The sequence below is a fragment of the Microtus oregoni genome, unplaced genomic scaffold (assembly GCF_018167655.1).
Source record: "Microtus oregoni isolate MIOR12 unplaced genomic scaffold, Mior012 000171F_ref0000002, whole genome shotgun sequence".
Lineage (NCBI taxonomy): Eukaryota > Metazoa > Chordata > Mammalia > Rodentia > Cricetidae > Microtus > Microtus oregoni.
This window is the reverse complement of record NW_024544827.1, coordinates 18,678-38,921: the sequence shown is the minus strand read 5'-3', so window position 1 is coordinate 38,921 and position 20,244 is coordinate 18,678. Positions and strand designations below refer to the sequence as shown.

Here is a 20,244-nt window from a genome sequence, read left to right as displayed (position 1 = left end):
GTTACAGTCTAGCTCTGCTCTGTCTCTGCTGGGGGTGGGGTGGAAGAAGGTCTTCACCCAAATCTCATTCAAGAGATTTAGTGGGAGGGAAGAATCCATGAGTGGCTGCCGCTACCAGGGTGGAAGAAGAGCAACCATTATCTGAACAGGTGCGTGCAGGGCTTCTCAGGGGTGGAGTTTTCCCAGGGAGAAGAGGGACTGGTTGGTTTTCCCTGCTCAAGGATGGGTTAGTTTAGTTGGTCAGAGGCAAAGATGTCTGGTTTCAGGGCCAAATTGCTGGCCTTTTTTTGTTGTTGTTCTAGTTTTGGGGCCAGGACATATTTCTTTCACTGGCTCTGATACTAGGACCAAAATGTATTTCTTTGGTACCGGTTTCAGAGTCAGGGTGTATTTCTTTGGTTCTGGGTTTGGGGCTAAAGTATTTCTTTCATTGGCTCAGGTCTCTGAGCCAGGGTGTGTTTCTTTCACCGGCTCTGATTGCAGGGCCAGGGTGGGTTTCTTTGGCTGGCCCTTTTACCCTACAATGGGGACCAGCTACAGCTCAAATGCAAAAGTATTCTGGCAATCGGTGGGGGGCAAGGAATACAACAGGTTACAGCCTTGCTCTAGGGAGAGGTTTCCCCAGTGTAACAGCTCTGCTCTGGCAGGGGAGGGCTTCCGGAGCGAAGTTGTTACTGTTTGGCTCACAAACCTGGGAGTATAACAGCTCCGCTCTGCTAGGGGAAGGTTTCCCCACTAAAAGTGTTGTAGCCTTGCTCTGCTCCAGCTCTGGTGAAAGAAGGTCTCACCCAAACTTCATTCGAGAGATTTATTGGGAGGAAGGAATCCAGGAGAGTGACTGCCTCTGCCAGGGTGGCAAAAGGGCAGCCGCAAACTGAACAGGTACAGGGCTTCTTAGGAGCGGAGTTTTTCCAGGAAGATTTTCAGGGTGGGAATTGGTCAAATTTCAAGCCCTTGAACTCGGATTGGCTAGATCTTGTGCTCAGGGATTGATTGGCTTCTGCTTAGGGTTTGGCTTATTTCCCTGCACAGAGATTGGTTTTTGTTTTCTGCTTAGTTGGTCAGGGCAGATTTGGGTCTGGTTTCAGGGCCAACGTGTGTTTCTTTCACTGGCCCTTTGTAGCCTTTTGGCTCTAATTTCAGAGCCAGGGCATGTTTCTTTCACTGACGCTGATTCTAGGACCAAAGTGTGTTTCTTTGGCTCTGGTTTCAGAGCCAGGATGTGTTTCTTTGGTTCTGGGTTCAGGGCTAAAGTGTTTCTTTCCGCCGGGCGGTGGTGGCCCACTCCTTTAATCCCAGCACTTGGGAGGCAGAGGCAGGCGGATCTCTGTGAGTTCGAGACCAGCCTGGTCTACAAGAGCTAGTTCCAGGACAGGCTCCAAACCCACAGAGAAACCCTATCTCGAAAAACAAAACAAACAAAAATAAATAAATAAATAAATAAATAAATAAATAAATAAATAAATAAATAAATAAAGTGTTTCTTTCACCGGCTCTAGTTCCAGGGCCAGGGTGGGTTTCTTTGGCTGGCTCTTTCCCCCTATGCTATGTATGTGCCTGGTGCCTTGGAGGCCAGAAGAAGGTGTCAGATCCCCTGGAACTAAAGTTACAAATGGCTATTAACCAACATGTGGGTGCTGGGAACCAAACCTTCTGCAAGAACATTAAGTGCTCTTAACCACAGAGCCAACTCTCCAGCCCCTTTCTTTCCTTTCCTTTTTGCTTCTGAGACAGGATCTCACCATGTAGTCCTAACCGGTTTAAAACTCTTTATTGTAGAGTAGGCTGGCCTTGAACTCACAGAGATCCACCTGCCTCTGCCTACTTAGTGTGGGATTAAAGACCTGTACCTTCATGCCTGGTCCGTTTTTTAAATTATATATATATACTTTTATTTTATATATACTATATATAAAACGTGTGTGTATGTGTGTTTTGAAATAGGGTTTCTCTGTATAATATCCCTGGCTGTCCTGAAACTTGCTTTGTAGACTAGTGTGGCCTCGAACTCACTGAAATCTGCCTGCCACTATGTCCCAAGTGCTGAGATTAAAGGCATGCACCACCACCCACCTGGCTTATATATTTATTTTAAGACAGTGATTCATCCTGAGACAGCGTCTTAGCCCTGGCTGTCCTGGAACTTTCTATGTAGATCAGGCTGGCCTCAATCTCACAGAGAACCACTTGCCTCTGCCTTTCTAGTGCTGGGATTAAAGGCATATGATACCATGCACACATATCTTGAATTTTTAAAATGTTACTTTGAGTTGTTATTTTTGAGGTAAGGCCTCACTATGTTGCCAAGGTTTAGTCAAGTGATTCTCCTGCTTCCCATGTTGCTGGAGGTTTTTTTTTTAATATTTATTTATTTATTTATTATGTAGACAATATTCTGTCTGTGTGTATGCTTGAAGGCCAGAAGGGGGCACCAGACCTCATTACAGATGGTTGTGAGCCACCATGTGGTTGCTGGGAATTGAACTCAGGACCTTTGGAAGAGCAGGCAATGCTCTTAACCACTGAGCCATCTCTCCAGCCCCCTGGAGTTTTTTTTTTTTTGTAGTGTTCTTTTATTTTGTTTTTTGAGAAAGAAGCTGCTGGTATGTAGCCCAGGCTGGCCTAGAACCTTAGATGCCTCAGTCCTTTGGCTGCTGAGAATCCAGACTGTACTGCCATTCACAGCACGTTATTGAACATTGAATGTTGAGCCCACTTCACATACCAAAATAAATGCCACTTGGTCATAGTTAGGGTTCTTTATATGTGCTGTTGGATTGGTCTTCTTAATTTTTTTAAGACTTATTTATTTATTATGTATACAACATTTCTTCCATGTATGCTTGCATGCCAGAAGAGGGCACCAGATCTCATTATAGATGGCTGTGAGCCACCATGTGGTCTCTGGGAATTGAACTCAGGACCTCTGGAAGAGCAGTCAGTGCTCTTAACCTCTGAGCCATCTCTCCAGCCCCGGTCTTCTTAATTTTTAAAAAATATTTATTTATTTATTTATTTATTTATTTATTATGTATACAATATTCTGTCTGCGTGTATGCCTGCATGTCAGAAGAGGGCGCCAGACCTCATTACAGATGGTTGTGAGCCACCCTGTGGCTGTTGGGAACTGAACTCAGGACCTTTGGAATAGCAGGCAATGCCCTTAACCGCTGAGCCATCTCTCCAGCCCGGTCTTCTTAATTTTTTGTTTAGAATGTTTGCATTTAAGTTCAAGAAACATTCTTGAGACAGGGTCTGACAGAATAGCTCTGAGTGGCCTGGAACTCAATTAATACATGGACCAACTGGCTTCAAACTTATCGGGATCTGCTTGCCCCTGTCTCTTAAGTGCATGAATTGAAGTTGTGTGTCACCACACCTGGTTCTGGAAATGTTTTGATCTGATGTTTTGTTTTGTCTGTTGTCTTTGTCTAAACTGGATATCAGGATCAGGGTAATGCTTGGAAAGTAACTTTATCCCCTTGGTTTTTCAATCCTGAATACCACAAAAGGGAGGGAGGGAAAGGGAGGGAGGGAAGAAGGGAGGGAGGGAGGGAGGATCAAATCAGTGATCTAAATTTCTACCTCAAGCATCAAGTAAGGGGGTGGTGTTAAAGAGACGGCTCAGCAGTTAAATGCACTGGCCCCTCTTCCAGAGGACCTTGGTTCTATTCCTAGCATCCATATGGAGACTCAAAATCTTGTGTAATTCCAGTCCCAGAGGCTCTGGCAATCTCTTCAGGACTCTTTGGGTACCAGGCATGCAAGTAACGCACAAACTTATATACAGGCATTCACATAAAATAATAAATCAAAAAATTTAAAAAGTCCTCTAAAAACCAAACCAAAAACACATATACATACACACATAGAAAAAATATCAAGCTTGGTGGCCCATGATGGTAATCCCAGATTTTGGAGTAAAGCCAATGTTAATGTCATTAATCCTTCTTTGAATACTTAATGAACTTTTCTAGAATTCTCTGGAGAGGAATCTTTTCCAGAAATTCTTTAATCCTATTTCTCTAATGGTTATGGGATTACTCAGATCTTCTTTTCTTCTTGGCAGAGAATTGCAGTGGCTTGTGGCTTGTGGCTTTTGAGGCGGTGCCGCATTTCTAAGTGGTGGCCCACGTGAGCACAATGTCACACTATTTTTTCCTTTTTCCGTTGGTGGCTGTAGGATCGGTAATGATTCTCTTGGTCATGCCTGATGCCGTTAACTTATTTCTCTTCTCTTTTACCGCTATCACTCTTGCTAGAGTTTAGTCAATCTTATTGATCCTTTTTTTAAGAAGTAACTTTTGTTTCATTGATTTTTCTCTATTGTTTTCTTGCTTTCAATGTTATTGATTTCTGTATTTGCTTGTAGTTCCTTCTTTTTGCTTGGCGCACGCGTGTGTGTATGTGTGTGTGTGCGGTGTTAGGGCTCCACTTCCAGGACTTTGTGCATGTTAGGCAAACACACTACTAGTAAGTAACATACACTCCCAGCTCTTTTTGGTTCTTTTGTCTGTTTCTTTTGTGGAAGAGACTTTTGTAGCCCAGGCTGGCCTTGAAGTTGAGGTGCAGGCAAGAATGACCTTGAACTTCTGATTTGCCTGTACTGAGTTCTGGGAAGACAGGAGCATGTGACCACATGTAGTTTTCTGCAGCAGTGAAGACTGAGCCAGCATCTTGGGGATGCTAGGCGATCAGTCTACCGCCTGAACTACACTGTGAGCTGGAGTTTCGGTTTTCTGAAGAATTCCAATACTGAGTTCCACAGTAGCTGCACTAATTTATATTTACAAACATTTGTTGCTCTAGGTGTTCTTTATTTTATTTATTTTTAATGCATTTTTAAAATTTTATGTACTTTATGTGTTTTTCAATTATGTGTATTTTGTCTGCCTGTAAGTCTGTGCATCATGTGTGTGCCTTGTGTAGAAGGAGCTTGGAAGAGGATATTAGATCCACTGGAGTTACAGGTGGTTGTGAGGTGCCCTGTGGGTTCTGGGAATCAAACCAGGATCCTCTGAAAGACCAGCCAGAGCAACTGAGCCATCTCTCCAACCCCTGTGTATTCTTTGTTTGTATGTTTGTTTTGAGACAGGGTCCTACTCTGTAGCCCAGGCTGGCCTAGAACTAAGTCATTAAGCCTTCAACTCCTGATCCTACTGCCTATGCCTCCCAAGTGCTAGGATTACAGTGTTTACCAGCACACCTAGCTTGGTGTTTATTTTTTTTAACTCTTTCTATTCTGAATGTTAATCCCATGTTGGCTGAGCATGTGGCAGTGCCTTTCTCCTTTCTATAGGCTGTCGCTTTATTCTGTTGACTCCTTCCTTTGCTGTGCTGAAGAGTTTTTTATCCACACATATTTATTGATAATGATTTTGACTATATTATTATGTGTAGTGTTCTTAGTGGTTGTCATAACTATTATCATATAATTTCTCACACCTTACCTTCAACTGGGTTCATATTGAATCAGTTTTATTTGTATGTCTCCAAGTTCACTGATTTTATTCTCTGTCATCTCTTTTTTTGAAACAGAACTTCACTGTTGTAGCTCTCGCTGGTCTGGAAGTCACTGTGTAGACCTAACTGGCCTTGAACTTGCAGAGATCTGCCTGACTCTACCTCCTGAGTACTTTGATTAAAGAAGCAGGCCATCACACAGCTACTACTGAGTCTGTCCAAAGGTCTTTGAAGTTTCAGCTTTTAAAAATACGATGATTTCTGTTTAGTTATTTTTTATAACATATTTCTTTGCTGAGCCTTTTCCATCTATTTATTTATTAGCCTGTGTTTGCAGTATTGGGAATTGGAGGCAAGTGCTTTACCACCAAGCTGCAGCCTTGACCTTTAAAACAACCCTTTTTATTTTTAAATAATGTCTCGTTGAAACGTCCAGGCTTGAAGTTACTCCATAGCTTAGCAGACCTTGAACTTCCAGTCTTCCCATCTAACCTCCACCAACTCCAGGAGCTGCAATAACACTCCATATTACCAGGGAGATTTGTTTCTTTTTTAAATGTCAGTCTTGGAGATTGAACCCTGGGCCTCCTGCATGCAAGGCAAGCACTGGACCACTGAGCCACGTTCCAGGCACATTCACGTGTTAGTGACTTTGCAATTAATTGAGACGTCTTTGTCATATAGCTGCATTTTTGAACGTGTCTTCATGTTGGAGTCAGGTGACTGGTTTATCTCGTCCCAGGTGTGGTTTGCCTGGCTCATTAAGGTGACGGATTTTTTTTCAGTTAGCATCCTGGACATTTCAGGTATGTTAGGTGACTCTTTCGCAAACTTTTAAAACATTGCTTTTAATTATGTGTATGCACGTGGCAGCGGGGAGGTATGCTCATGTGAGTGCAGGTGTCCTCAGGGGCCAGAGGTAGCAGATCTCCTTGGAGCTGGAGTAACAGATGTTTGTGAGTCATAGTTTGTGACTGCTGGAAAATGAACCTGGGTCCTCTGGAAAAGCAGTCAGTGCTCTTAACCACTGAGCCATCTCTCCAGCCCATGTTTGGTGACTCTTGATCCCATTTAAATCTTTTATTTCAGGGCTAGAGAGACAGTACAGCAGTTTAGGTTGTGGTCCCCCAAACGGTTTCATTTTCTGAGCCTTGCAATGTTATTTTATTTGGCTTCATTCTTCTGCTCTTCCTGGGGTTCCTCTTCTAGACGTTGGTGGTCCTATTGACAGGAACGGAAGGCCTTCCAAGTTGTGCGATGCCTGATTCTGCTGGGCCATAGATACTCTGGGGTGAGCAAGCAGCTGAACTAGGGTCTTCTTATGCTGCTGAGCACAAGGTTGGGAAACACAAGGCCTCTGACTGCTACAGGAAAATGTGGCTCCCCAATGGAGCCCCAGCTCAGAACTTAGATGCAGCAAAGCCCAAGATGGCTGTCTGGAGCTTCAGCTGTGGAGTAAGGCTTAGGTCTTCCTGCTAGTCACCCAGTGGGCTGCTCTTTTCCCCAGTCTCTTGCTTAGAGAAAACATACCCACTTCCCAGCATCCCTCAGTCTTTCTCTCTTCCTTGTCACTCAGTCTCGGGTTATCTGCCAGTATGTGGGAGATAAATATTGTTGCTTCCCAAGTCTTGGGGTTCCTAGCCAGTCTATTTTTTTTGTCTTGTTTTCTTTCTAAGGCATGTAATTGCACTTCATGGAGAGAAGCGATGTAAAGTGAGTCTATATAATCTTTTTCTAGAGCCAGAAGTTCTGGCATGGTTTAAATTTGCACTTAACATGAGTGAGCAACTCTTGTCAAGTATTAAAACTTTTAGAGGGGCCGGAGAGATGGCTTATTGGCTAGAAGCACTAGCTGCTCTTGCAGAGGACCTACATTTAGTTCTCAACACTAACTCCAGTTCAAAGGGTTCCTTTTCTGATCCCCAGAGGTACTGGATAAGCACATGGTGCACATACAGACATGAAAGCAAAACGCCAATATTTATATATAATAAAATAAAAAGAATCCTAGCCAGGTGGTGGTGGTGCACACCTTTAATTTACCCAGCATTCAGGAGGCAGAGCCAGGCAGATCTCTGAGTTCGAGGCCAGCCTGGTTTATTAAAAAAAAATAAATAAAAATAAAACTATTCTATTCAGGTGTGGTGGTGGTGCACACCTTTAATCTCAGCACTCGAGAGGCAGATGCAGGAGGATCATTGAGTTTAAGGCTTTCCTCTTCTACTTAGTTCCAGGCCAGCCAGGGCTACATAGTGAGACCCTGTCTCAACCAACCAAGCAAACAAAAAATGTTTTAGAGCTGGGTATGGTGGTGGCACACGCCTTTAATCCCAGCACTTGGGAGGCAGAGACAGAAGGATCTCTGTGAGTTTGAGGCCAGCCTGGTCTACATTGCAAGTTCTGGGAGAGCTAGCGCCCCTGTCTCAAACATAGATTCCTTTGTGACTTCCCATTCCCTTCCAGGAACTCCACAACCACCATATTTTCTGGGAGCGCAGAGCAATGCAGTGCTCACCCCTCATCATCAGAGTGTCTGTAAACTGTAGATACTGTCTAGTGTATTGATTATCTTTTAAAAATGTTTACTATTTGTATTTATGTGTATGTGTGTGTGCTTGCATGATTTTATGTGCACCACTTGTGTGCAGGTTCCTTTGGAAGCCAGAGGGTGCTAGAGCCCCTAAAATTAGAATTCCAGGTGGTTGTGAGCTGCCTGATGTGGGTACTAGGAAATGAAGCCTGGTAATCTGCAAGAACAGTAACTGCTCTTAACCAATGAGCCATTTCCCCAGCTCCATGTTGGTTACTTTTTGGTTTTGGCTTTGTTTATGATATGTATTTTTTGATACAGGGTCTCAGTGTGTAACCCTGGCTGGCCTAGAACCTGCTCTGTAGACCAGCCTGGCCTGTAGACCACAGAGATCTGACTGCCTCTATCAATCCCAATGGGATTAAAGGTGTACACCACCATACCTGTGTGACATTATTTTTATTTTGTTGTTTTTTAAACAGGGTCTCCCGTGTAGCTCTGTCAGGCCTGGATCTCAATATGTATACCAGGCTGACCTTGAAGCCACAGAGATCTGCCTACCTCTGTGTCAGGAGTACTAAAATTTAAAGGTGTGCACCACCATGCCTGACTTTTTGGTGTGTGTGTGTGGCTTATTGTAAATATTTTTTCAATACTTTGTATTTTTATGTAGCTCAAGGTGGACTTGAACTTGTGATCCTCCTGTTTCTACCTCTGCAGTGCCAGGATTCAAGACAAGGGTGCAGAGGCTGTGTGGTCTTTGGAGTGCAGTTCAGCTTTGGAGTGGTAGTGCACGCCTGCAATTCCAACCCTTGGGAGGGTGAGGCAGGAGGTTTGCTAGGAATCCAAGGCCAGTCTGGGCTGCCTAGTGAGCTCAAGGCCAGATGGGGCTGTAGAGTGAGACCCTGCCTCAGCAAACCAAAACCAACCTCCAACAAAAATGCAGCTAAATAATGTAGTTAAATATATCAATGTTTTCCTAGCTTCTGGGCTTTGTGTCCTTGAGAAAGCCTTCTCGTTTCGAGATTGGTTTTTTCTGATGCTTTGTTCTGGTTTCCAGCAGGCCTTGTTCTATCTTCTTGGTAATGTTCCATTTGTTCCTCTGATTGGAGGCTGTGCTCCCACCCTCACTAGTTTTGCTGCCCTGTGCAAGTTCAATTCATCCTTCAAGGCCATGACTGCCTTGGAACTGTGAGTTCCTTTTAATCAGGGACAGGGTCTCTCTAGCTTATCCCTAGGGAACAAGATGGACACTTGGCTCTTAGAGACATTGCTACCTGTCCTCATTTGCTCCAGGCTGTGGGGTCCTTGCCAGCACGCCTTGCTCCTTACCTGTGTGATCTAGGGCCTAAGCAAGGAGACCCCGGGATTTGCCTTCTGGAACTAATGAAGGTATCCAGCTGTGAAGAGGGCTGAGTATAAAACAGTGGCGGCAGGAATGGAGATTTGCACAACCGTCTTCCACTGTGTCTGTTTCTGTCTGCGCTGTCCCTATCCTTCCCTAGTAGACCTGGCCCTCTCTGGAAGATACGTCCTGCCTCCCTTCCCCCTTTAGCTTCACGGAGAGCTGGCTTAGGTGACCACACTTCTTGGGTCCGGACACCAGGAGGCAGGGTTGCTCTCTTCCTCACAGAAACACCTTCTCTAGGTGCGATGGTAACTTCAGGGGGAGCTAAGGATGCCCATATGCCCATACAGCCAGCAAAATTTCCATCTCCGGATGTGGCGATGAGAGACTGGCATTTAAATAATCAGTAGATGGAGTAATGGATGTGTGACTAAGCATCATCTAATCTGTTGAGAGCTTGACTAGAACTAACAGGAAGAGGAAAGGTGAATTAGAGCTGGAACACTCATCTTGCTCATCTGCCCTTGGATGTTACTCAGCACTCCTGAAACTTTGGTCTTCAGATCTTGGTGCTATGACTGCCCTCTGACCCCCGTAGGCCTTCACATCCACACTGAGTCACACCACTGACTTTCCTGTATCTTTGATTGCGGACAGCAGATTGAGGGACTCCTTGGTCTCTACAACCTCGTATTTGTGTGCACTACGTTATTATACGTATCATATATACTAGAAATTACATGTATATATATAATTTCTCTCTCTTCTCTCTCTCTCTCTCTCTCTCTCTCTCTCTCTCTCTCTCTCTCTCCACACACACACACACACACACACACACACACACACACAGAGTTTTTTCCCCTAGGGATAGATACATCTTCATACCAAGACGCAAAGCAGGGTTGGCAAGGATACACTCGGAACAGGTAAAGAGCTATTTCTCTGGAGGACCAGAGGTGGTCAGGATTAAGGGAGAGAGCTGGACAAAGGCTTCTTTAACTGTATCTGGACTCTCTCTCTCTCTTCCTCCCTCCCTCTCTCCCTTCTTCTCTTTCTTTTTGGTCTTATTTTGTAGCTCTGGGTGGCCTGGAACTTGCTATGTCTATCAGGCTGGCCTCAAATTCACAGAGATTTGATTGCTTCTGTCCAACCTAAGTTTTTACTTCATAATTGGTGCTTTGAGTTTTGCAGTGCTGGGGATAGAACCCAGAACTCATGCATGCTAAGCAAGTGCTCTACCACCAAGCCACATATCCTAGATTATACCATGTATTTATTACTTGTAAGATGTGAAAATAAATAAAGGGACCGGTTCAATCCTAGAATGCCTTCCCCAAACATCACAGGTAGATGGAGTTATTCCTTTTTCTGGGATCAAATAATACTGTTCCTTGTGCTCTGGAGAATACAGGTTTATTGCAATGTTTGTGTCCTTCTTTCTCTGAGATGGGAAACACCCTCAAAGGTACAAACTTCATCTAATTCTTGATCCCAGTGTTCAGCAAAGTGCCTGACTCTGAACAGGTCCTCAGGGAAGGCCTTTTAGTAGTAGGCGTCTTGAATGTGCTCACCATGGGACAAGTCTCATGTTGCTCCCCAAAGGCTAATTAATAATGTTCAGTGGTCAAAGAAGAACATCCTCAGGAGTCCGAAATGTGGGCAGCAGTTTCCAGCCCTTACATGAGGCCAGGGCTGCATTAAGACCTCGGATCTGAGGCAGAGTCATTATCTTGTCGCTTGGCTTTCTTTTGAACTCACTGCCTCAAGAGGTCTCTAAACATTGAAGTTGTCAAGCCTGGACCTTGTTTGTACTTTTTAGGTTGGAGAGGGCCAGTCTAAACAGGACATCCTCACACAGGGTGGCCAAGGAGGTAGGAATGAGGGGACACACAGGCTAGCTTAGAGTCATCTAGGCTTGGAGGAGAGGAACAAGGAGGTGTCAGAGGGGCTTGAAGAAGGCACCTGGAATCTTGCTTTAATGACAAAAAAGTTTATGTGTATGCATTTTGCCTGTATATATGTGTACCGCATATATGCTTGATGCTGGAGGTCAGAAAAGGATGTCAGATACCCTGGAATGGGAATTATGGCTGGCTGTGAGTTGCCCCTGTGGGTGCTGGGAACTGAATCCCAGTCCTCTGCAAAAGCAATACATGCTTTTAATTCTTGAGCCATCATTTCAAACCTGGATTGGCGGCTTCTAGTGTTGGGAACATATGCCATGTAGCCAAGGGTGTGCCAATGGCAAGGAAGCTGCAGACAAATTTGAAGCAGCTTGTCTTCCAAGAATGCCTTGACCACCAGCTCCTGTGCTCAACCTTCAAGAGGACAGTGTTTGTGGGGTGTTAGGGAATTGAAGCTAAGTACCTGGACTCTTGAGGAGATAAGGGCAGTGGTAGCAGCAGCAAGAGTTCCGAGACCACCTTTGCTAACCCTCCCCAAAATCCTCAGACTCTTGCAACCCAGAATTAACAAGACTATGAGAGTGCACACCACAACTTTAGACATTGATAAAGAACATAGTCAGTTATCTCTTTGCAAGTAACTTTTATTTACAACTGAATTGGTGGCTTTGTTCCTCAATTTTTAGGGACACTTGGAATCGGCAGCCAGAGGGAAAATCTGCAGTGAAATCAAACTCATTCTACCCCAGCCATAGCTCAGGAAGCTCATTGGCTCGGTCTAGCCCCAGCTCTACCACCAGAGACATCAGCACTTCCTCATCCACTGGGTCAGAATCAATGATAGTAGGGCTCTGGGAACCAGAAGGAGTGGCTGATTCTCCCCCTTCTGCCCCTTCCAAACCTTCCACCCCTTCCACCTCTTCCACCCCGAAGCCCCAGTTTGGCAGGGGCCCTGCCTCCCCTGGTTGGTCTGGAGTGGCAGCAGCAGCTGCTGCCGCAGCGGCAGCGGCCCCATGATACTGGCTATTAAGCTTCTGCAGCTGCATACTGGCCAGCAGATGAGGGGCAGGGAGCAGGTTGAAGGGTGGGGGCTTGGTAGAAGGGCTGGCAGTAGGAGAGCCTCCTGGAGATGCTGATCCAGAGGAGCTCGCAGGAGCTCCATTGGCTTTGGCTCCATTTGAGTTGACCGCAGGGTAGTGCAGGATGGCCACTGCTTTGTGTTCCTTCACCCCGAGGTTGGAGTAGTCCAGAGAGGTCATCTCCTGGTCGCCATTCTAGAAGACAGAAAGGTATACCATAGTAGCCCTCCTGGTTTTCTTTTTGGCATTCACTGGATCTGGACTGCTCCTGCATGCCCTGCATTTACTGCTAATAGTGGGAAGGTGAGAGGAAGAGCCCCTGGACAGTGAGCTTTCTTTGGCTACTATGGTTCTGATTCCTAAGTTATCCAAAGTGGGCCTCCCTCCCCTGCTACTCAATGTGGCCCCCATCTAAAAAGGGCACCCCTTTGTCCCTCTCCTCAGCCCCACTATAATCTCTTTGCTACAGTGGTCTTGTTTCAATTCTGCTTCTTTGCTCCCTTCCTGCTGTCTGTCTTTCAATACCCCTAGTGAGTTCAATTCAATTGCTTTTAGACAAAAGCTACTCTCATTTTTCCCGACAAAGCCCTGCTGTATCTTCTCTGGTCAATCACACTGGCTACATGCACACCTAGGAAGGCTAGGAGCATGTCCCCTAAAGTCCATCTTTCCATGCCGCAGTATCTCCATCGGTAAAGTGGCAAAACTTACCTCCTTCACAGAGTTGGCACCACCCTTGACATCAAGTGCAGGCCTTGACATAGTTGGCATTTCAGAGTCTGGGCAGAAGTCAGATAAATCGGTGGGAGTTGAGGCCTCCAGCTGGAGCTGTTCGTCTGTAAGTAAAAGAGAAAAAATGAATAAAGGTGAAAGGCTTTCTTGACAAAGGAAGCACTAGAAAATTCCAAGTCAGGATCCATTCAGCTACACAAGGACGCTGATCAGATTAAACTAAACAAAAATAAAAAACCAAAACAAAACAAAAAACCAAAAAACCAACCAACCAAACAAACAAAAAAACAGAGAGAATCTGGGCAGGGAGCAGAGACTGAGGTGAACTCTGACCCGAGGCCAGGAATATGCTCTATTCAGCCAGGCTCTAACAACGACCCCCAATGCCGAGAGAGAACACATGAACATTTACTCATACAGGTTATTACAGAGTCCAAAGCTAGGGGTGGCGCTGTTCCTGATTCCCAGAGCAGGCATGTCCCTGAGAAAGCAGCGCACCACGTCAATGGACCACTAGCCGCCAGGTCTAGGTCTCCGATGGGACTGGGGGAAAGAGAGAATTCGGGAGAAGGATGCCCTAGAGTCTCCAAAGCCCTGTCTTGGGGTATGCCTACAAGAAGACAGCAGACCAGGGGGTTTTGGAGGCTCCGAGGCAGCAGGAGCCACAGAACAGCTGGAAGTAGCTCAGTTCCTCCATGTCTCAAGCACCTACGAGACAGTCCCTAGATTGGGCTTTGCTAGGACAACTGTCCCAGAGCCCATAGCCAGGCCACACCCATGTGGGCACGAGAGAAGAAAGGATTCTTCCTGGAGGGAAAATCCGATGAATCCAATGGTTTTCAGCCTGGAAGCAGCGGCAGCAGTTTGTAAAGCAGCATCTTGCAGTCCTTTGCCACATAGCTCTCCTGACCACAGGTCAAGTCCTCATACCCGAAATACTCAGATGGCTTCTAAAGAAATGATTCTCTTGCCCATGTGCCAAAGAGATAAGAGAATAAAGGGGAAAAAAATCAAAACCAACCAACCAACCAAACAAACAAACAAACAAAAAACCACTTCGAACTCAGAAAATTAAAATTTCTTATTTTTCTGGAAGCATATGTTTAAAACCCTCATATATTCTAGCATTGTCATCTTAAGGAACCCAAGAGTCATTTCCCCAAAGAGACTAGAATTTTGCTGGGACTCTACCCTCCTTGTTACCCCCAGCGGTTGTTAAGAATGCGTTGGCTTCTAAAGGTACCACTATCCTTTTTCCTCTTCAGCAACCGCCTACTGGGAGAAAGGAAGGCAGGGAAAAAAAAAGGAGAAAACATAGAGGGGGCACTTGCTGGGTCCCGCACCACTGCTTGACTGAAGTACAAACAGAGCTGATGCAAGCCATCTATATTTCAGCCATCTATCTCAAGACAAGGGCGCTAAGCGTCTCGTCGTCAGGAGAGCCAGCACCGCCACTATAGCAAGTTCCTCATCGCTTCACCTTCGTCTCCATCTTATCCCTCCCGTATGGCACCCGTACCCAAATGTTCAAAGGAAAAAAAAAGCCCCCCCTCCCCAAGAGCAACACTAACAGGGGTTAGAAAATATGAGAAAAGTGCGTGTGTTCTAGTGTCGTCTCTCAGGGCAGGCCCTTGTAACATTCCCCTCGAGGCGCTCCAGCCCGCTCGGAAAGCGCAGAGCCCATCTCTGGGGTGATCTTATTTCCTGCCCCCCGCGATCCCATTTTCTATCCCCTACCCGATCCGTCGGCCATTGGAGGGGAACAACTTGATTCACGAATGTCTGGACGAGCCACGAAGTGACCACTGCGAAGCCGCCGGGAGCCGCCGCGGAAAAAGCCGCGCAACAAGTGCCGGCTCCGCGGCTTGCGCCTCCCCTCCCCAGCCCCGCCTGGCCGCCCCCCGCATCGATCCTCCCCCGCGCCCAAAGGGGGGTATGAGAAGCGGGGATGGAGAAAAGGGAGAGGCAGGTGGGGGGGGGGGGGTCATGAACCTGTCCAGGGAGCAAAAGTTAAAAAATGACACCAACCGGTAATCTCCATCTCCATTGCTACTGAGAAATCTAAAAACAAATCCAAACAGCACTGCGGCTTGGCTTGCACGCCTCCAAGCAGCCCGTTGTTTACCGACAGCTCCCCAGGCCTCCTCGATGCGCCCCGGTGAGGGCCACCTGCGCGGGGCTTGGCCGGACGCAGCTCTGTCCGCCAGGAGCAAGCAGCAATGCCTGAGGGCTCCAAGCTTCCGTTACCTCAGGTGCTCTGAAGCAGACAGGCGATGAGACCTACATTTTGTTCAGAGCTACTTAGAGGGATCATATGGCAGCCTCCGTGGCTTCCTTCAAGGCCCAGGGTTGATGTCAAGGCTTTCTGTCCTGTGGTCATCCAGGGCAGAAAGAGGCAGGATGCGACGACGCTGAGAAATGCTGTTCTACGGGACGGGACCATGGGGCTAGGTGCACGCATGCAGTTCACATGGTTCATGGAAAAGCCAAGAACAGGCAGCGGGTTCGAAAAGCTTGCCACAGAGTTCGCAGAGATTCCTCTTGCCTTCCCACGATGCCAGGTTATTTTATTTTGATTATATAATTATTCACATCTAGCAAGAACAACATTTTGCACTTGGAGCACATCTCTCTTGTGTTGGTACGTTTTCTTACAAATCCTTACTAAAAGAGATCTGGGGCTTCTCATTTCAAGGCATGTTCCCTGCGGCTGGAAACTCCCACCGCACCCCTTTCAGGAAGGCCACCAAGATTACCCTATGTAATCAAGCCCCCCACCCCCTCCCACCCTCTCCTTTCAACAACTCAGTTTTTACGCCGTTTGTAAAACATGGCCTTTTGAAAAAGTACGATGTTTAGGAAACGAGGGAGGAATGTTACAAAGGCCTTTTCACTGTGTGTGCCTTGTGTCATAACTGGCTTTAAAGACCTGAAGATCTTTTTTCTTCTTCTTCTTTTAGGATCGCAAGTGCCCTGAATTTGCTCTTCTAACAGAGTCAGACCTGTTTGTTGATGAAATGACCGGCTTGCTGACAAAGAGGGGCATCAATGGAGAGACAGATCTAGGCCCTTCTTTGGCATTTCGAAGAAGCTAGGGTGAGTACCCTGGATGGATAACTAGGGAAACCCATTTTACCCCCGTTGGGCTAGAAAGCAGCCTTTCTTGCGCTGCTCATTGCTGCCCCCCCCAGTCACTCTGCTGCAAGTCCAACCGGGGTAACAAGCACACTCCACTTGCCATTGCTACACTTCCTCACTTGGCTCGAAGACTCTGATTCTTTCCTGCAGAGAAGAGGCGCGGTCTGTGGGACCCTAAAGTTCTACTGGGGTAGCAGGAGAGGTACACCTCCAAAGTCTCTCGGTATTTGCCTGGGGTGAGAAAAGTTTCTGTGAAAGCAAGGGTGGAGAAGGAGCGGATTTAGGCTTGGCGTTTGAATCACGGTTGCTAATTTGGACCCCTGACCTGCCCCCTCCACCTCTGTTTGGACTCGGGCTGGTTGTAAACTACAGGACACAGCTGGGCTGCAGGCTCCCGTTCCCAGACCCGTGGATCCGCCCTCCATCTATTGGATGGCTCCCAGGCCAATTGTTAGAAAGAGGCATATGTTCATCTCAGCTTCTGGAGTGTCTCCGGAGCAGTTGCTCAACAGCTAGCCCCCTCCCCCATCCGGACCATTGAAGGCCAGAAAAAGGAGCGCCCTCCACCACACTTCTATATGCCCAAGTTCCAGAAAGATCCCCACCCCACGGGTGACTTCCTGTCATCTCCACTGCCCACCTCCCAGAGAGTAGGAATGAGAGGGCTATAAGCACTCAGCTTTGAAGCAGAAAAGTCACCCATTTCCTTTTGGGGGAATGGGAGTTGAGGTTAGTGGCAGAGACTGAGTGGGGGCTAAGAAGACATTTGCATTTCTAGGCAAATATGCCTTAGATCACTGACTTCCCAGCCGACTCCAGGGTTAGCTCGGAGCTCCGCTAAACTCTTTTCTCCAACTTAGCAAGTAGACCACAAGCTTGTGAAGCCAAGAGAGAAGTGATGCTCACCCAGCAATAGCCTTCTAAATGTCCATCATGAGCCGGACAACGAGCATCCTCTCTCTCGCATCATCTCATCCAACTCCTAGGACACCCCTGTGAGGTTGGATTACCAAAGGTGAATTAGCCTCAGAGAAGTGCCCAAGTTGGCACAGTCAAGAGGAAGGGAGTTTTTATTCTGGCGAGGCTGGCTGCAGTCTCTACCCTACAGCCCTACACCCTGCTGCCTGGAGGGCAAAGAAGAGGTCCAGAGTGCAAGTTCAGGGGTCAGTCGCCTGAACTAAATCCCTTCTCTGCCATTTGCTAGCTGTGTGGTCTTAGGGTAAGAGGCTGTGCTGGTGATGTATGTGTGCTCAGTTTTCCTATTAAGTGTATATTGTAAGAAATTAACAGAAACTGTAAGGTTAGGAAGGAATCTTCAGCTCGAGTGATTGATGCTGGGTGGTAAAATGGTTAGTACATGCTGGGATTGGTGTTGGTGCTGTAATGTGCCTTCTGATTCTTTTCCTTTGACCCCATCCCTGCCACAGCTCACACCCTTCAGGTTCAATAACACTTGCTGACTGAGTAATTGAAATATCAGACTGGGAGGGGGATGAATGAGCTCTCTAAACTCAGGAAGGAAAAGATGAGAATGCAGGTTTGTTTTCAAAACTCCACTCGCCACTGCCAAAGCTGCCTGGACCATGTGACTGGGATAAAAATGGGGTTGGTAAAAGATAATCATGCTTATAGGTCAGTCTGTAAATGTAGAAATGGACCCCAAAAATATAGTCAATATGTGCACAGAAAAGTTAAAAGGTACAAATTTAAATTAAAAAATTGTGTGTGTGTGTGTGTGTGTGTGTGTGTGTGTGTGTGTGTGTGTGTGTGCTTTCGTGATTTCATTTGCACCATATGCATGCAGGAGGTCAGAAGAGGGAATTAGATTCCCTGGAATTGGAGTTACAGGTGGTTTGTGAGCTGCTATGTGAGTGCTTGGAACTGAACCCAGGACCTCTGCAAGAGCAGTAAATGCTCTTGACTCCTGAACCATCTCTTCACCCCCCAACACACATTTATTTGAGTATATTTAGAAAAGCCAATGTGGTAGCACACACCTGTTACTCCAGTACTCAGGAGGATCATTAGTTCCAGGACAGCCTGGGTTACACAGCAAATCCCAGGCCAACCTGGGCTACACAGCAAGTTCTGGAGCAGCCTGGGCTACATATAAATAAGCATACATACATACACACATATATAAACAATTCTCTGTCATATACATATACACACATTCCATACATATACATATATGAAGGAGAATTGTTTATAATAGAAACCAACCATAAAGGTCTATGGCCAGGGAGTTTCCCTTGGTACCTTAACCACTACCTCCCAAATTCATTTTAAGATTTTAAGAACTTTTATTCATGACAAAATATTGAATAAAAGCCCTGGGTACAAAGTTGCATAAATATGAGGCCAAGGTGCGGAGGGTACAAAGGCTCCAAAATGAAGGTTTCTTTGCTTCCAACCCCATAGGACTATGGGAATAAAGCATTGGCCGGAGAAACACCCGAGAGGCAGTGCCAGTAAGGGATACGATTCTGAATTATCCTTTTCTATTTTCTCTAGTATGTAATTGTATTTACGTATTTGGTGTGTGTGGGAGATGTGTGCACGCGTGCCCCGTGTGCACCTGCCGCCGTGTATGTGTGGAGGTCAGAGGGTAGCTTCAAATGTGTGTCCTGGAGATGTAACTCAGGCCATCAGGCTCATTACCTGCGCAATCATCTCAGCAACCCAATGTCTCCTTTTTTTGAGATAGGGTCTCTCTATGTAGACTTGGCTGTCCAGGAACTCAATGTGTAGACCAGGCTGGCCCCAGACTCACAGAGATCCCCTTGCCCCTATCTCCCAGATGCTGAGATGAAAGGTGTGTGCCACCTCATCTAGCTTATTTTTCTTTTAATTAAATGTACATTTATAGTTATTAAGCTCCTTGAAAGTATATTTTGTTTCTTTTTTTGAGGCAGGATGTTATTCTGTAGCCTAGGAAGGCCTTGAACTTTCAATCATTTGGCCTCAGCCTCTTAAGTACTTGGACCTATTTTTGTTGAAATTATAAGTATACATAGAAAAAATATTGGGTGCAAATATACTAAAATGTTAACAGTGATTATAATTGAGTAGTGGAATTATGAGTAATATTTTTCTTTTTCCTTTTCGAAATTTTTTTGCAGTATGATTACATTGTTTTTTCACAATTAGAATAGATTCATAACTTGAAAAGTGCATAATCAGTAGTATTCTACTAGTGGTAAAATTATGAATGCAAATTGAAAAAAATGGGAAGGAAGTATATTGAACTATTAACAGTTTTTATATTAGCTGCTAAGGGATTGTGGGTAATTTCTTCTCATTTTTCTGTAATATGGTCTTATTATTTTTATAATTAAAATAAAATGATACCTAAAAATAGCGTATACAATATGATCCAATTTTTGCTAAAAATTAATATATGCATAGAAAAATAATTGATTATTCTGAAATGTGCTTGTCTCTGTGTGGTGGGGTATGAGTGATTTTTTATTCTTTTCTTTATAAATAAATTGTTTCTTCATTTTCCAAATTTTCTACAGCTATCATCTATTATTTTTAATTATGAAAAATGTAAACATTCATAAAGCAGTTAATAGTGGAGTACTTATGGGAAAAGGGTGCCTTTCTGAGATTTGCTTTAAAATAGTTCAGTGTGGGCCAGAGGAGACCGGATGGGGCTATAGATTAAATGAGAAAATTGTTGAGGATGGGTGTATGAGGCTTTTGTTTTCTTTTGGGAATGCTTGAAATTTTTATAATGAATATTTTTCTTAAAAAGCCTCTTTCACAAAGACCATTTCTTTTCATTTTTGCCAACTGTATGTGATTCCCTCCATTTCCCAGACAGCTGTGACTCAGAGTCGGAGTTATTTGTCCCGGGTCTTCTCACTCCAAGTCCAGGGCTCTGTCCACATCCCAGGTGCTGTTGCTGGGCATCTTCTTTTTCTTTATTGTTTTAAAAGTTTTTAAAAAGGTTTATTTATTTGTATTTTATGAGTATGGATGTTTTGCCTGCATTTATGTATGTGTACCTTGTCCATGGTGCCTGGTGGCCACAGAGCCAGAAGA

General features: G+C 45.5%; 1 protein-coding gene across 2 annotated transcripts; it reads right to left on the bottom strand.

Moving 5' to 3' along the window:
• Window positions 1–11,878: 11,878 nt before the first annotated feature.
• On the bottom strand, window positions 11,879–15,480 carry LOC121445274 (cbp/p300-interacting transactivator 1-like). 2 transcript variants are annotated; one of them, XM_041647314.1, is made up of 3 exons: window positions 15,085–15,480; window positions 13,036–13,160; window positions 11,879–12,519 (listed from the first exon to the last, which is right to left on the bottom strand). In XM_041647314.1, exons 1-3 carry the CDS (start codon window positions 15,101–15,103, stop codon window positions 11,986–11,988), a joined length of 678 nt encoding a protein of 225 aa, XP_041503248.1. In that variant the 5' UTR covers window positions 15,104–15,480; the 3' UTR covers window positions 11,879–11,985. The 2 variants fall into 2 exon arrangements, with proteins under 2 accessions (XP_041503248.1, XP_041503249.1); XM_041647315.1 differs by lacking the exon at window positions 15,085–15,480 and adding an exon at window positions 14,794–14,976.
• Between the last annotated feature and the right edge of the window lie 4,764 nt (window positions 15,481–20,244).

Coding starts and splice junctions, on each gene's coding strand:
- LOC121445274 (XM_041647314.1), bottom strand. Junction 12,520..13,035: donor GTGCCAACTCTGTGAAGGAG/GTAAGTTTTGCC, acceptor TCTGTCTTCTAG/AATGGCGACCAGGAGATGAC.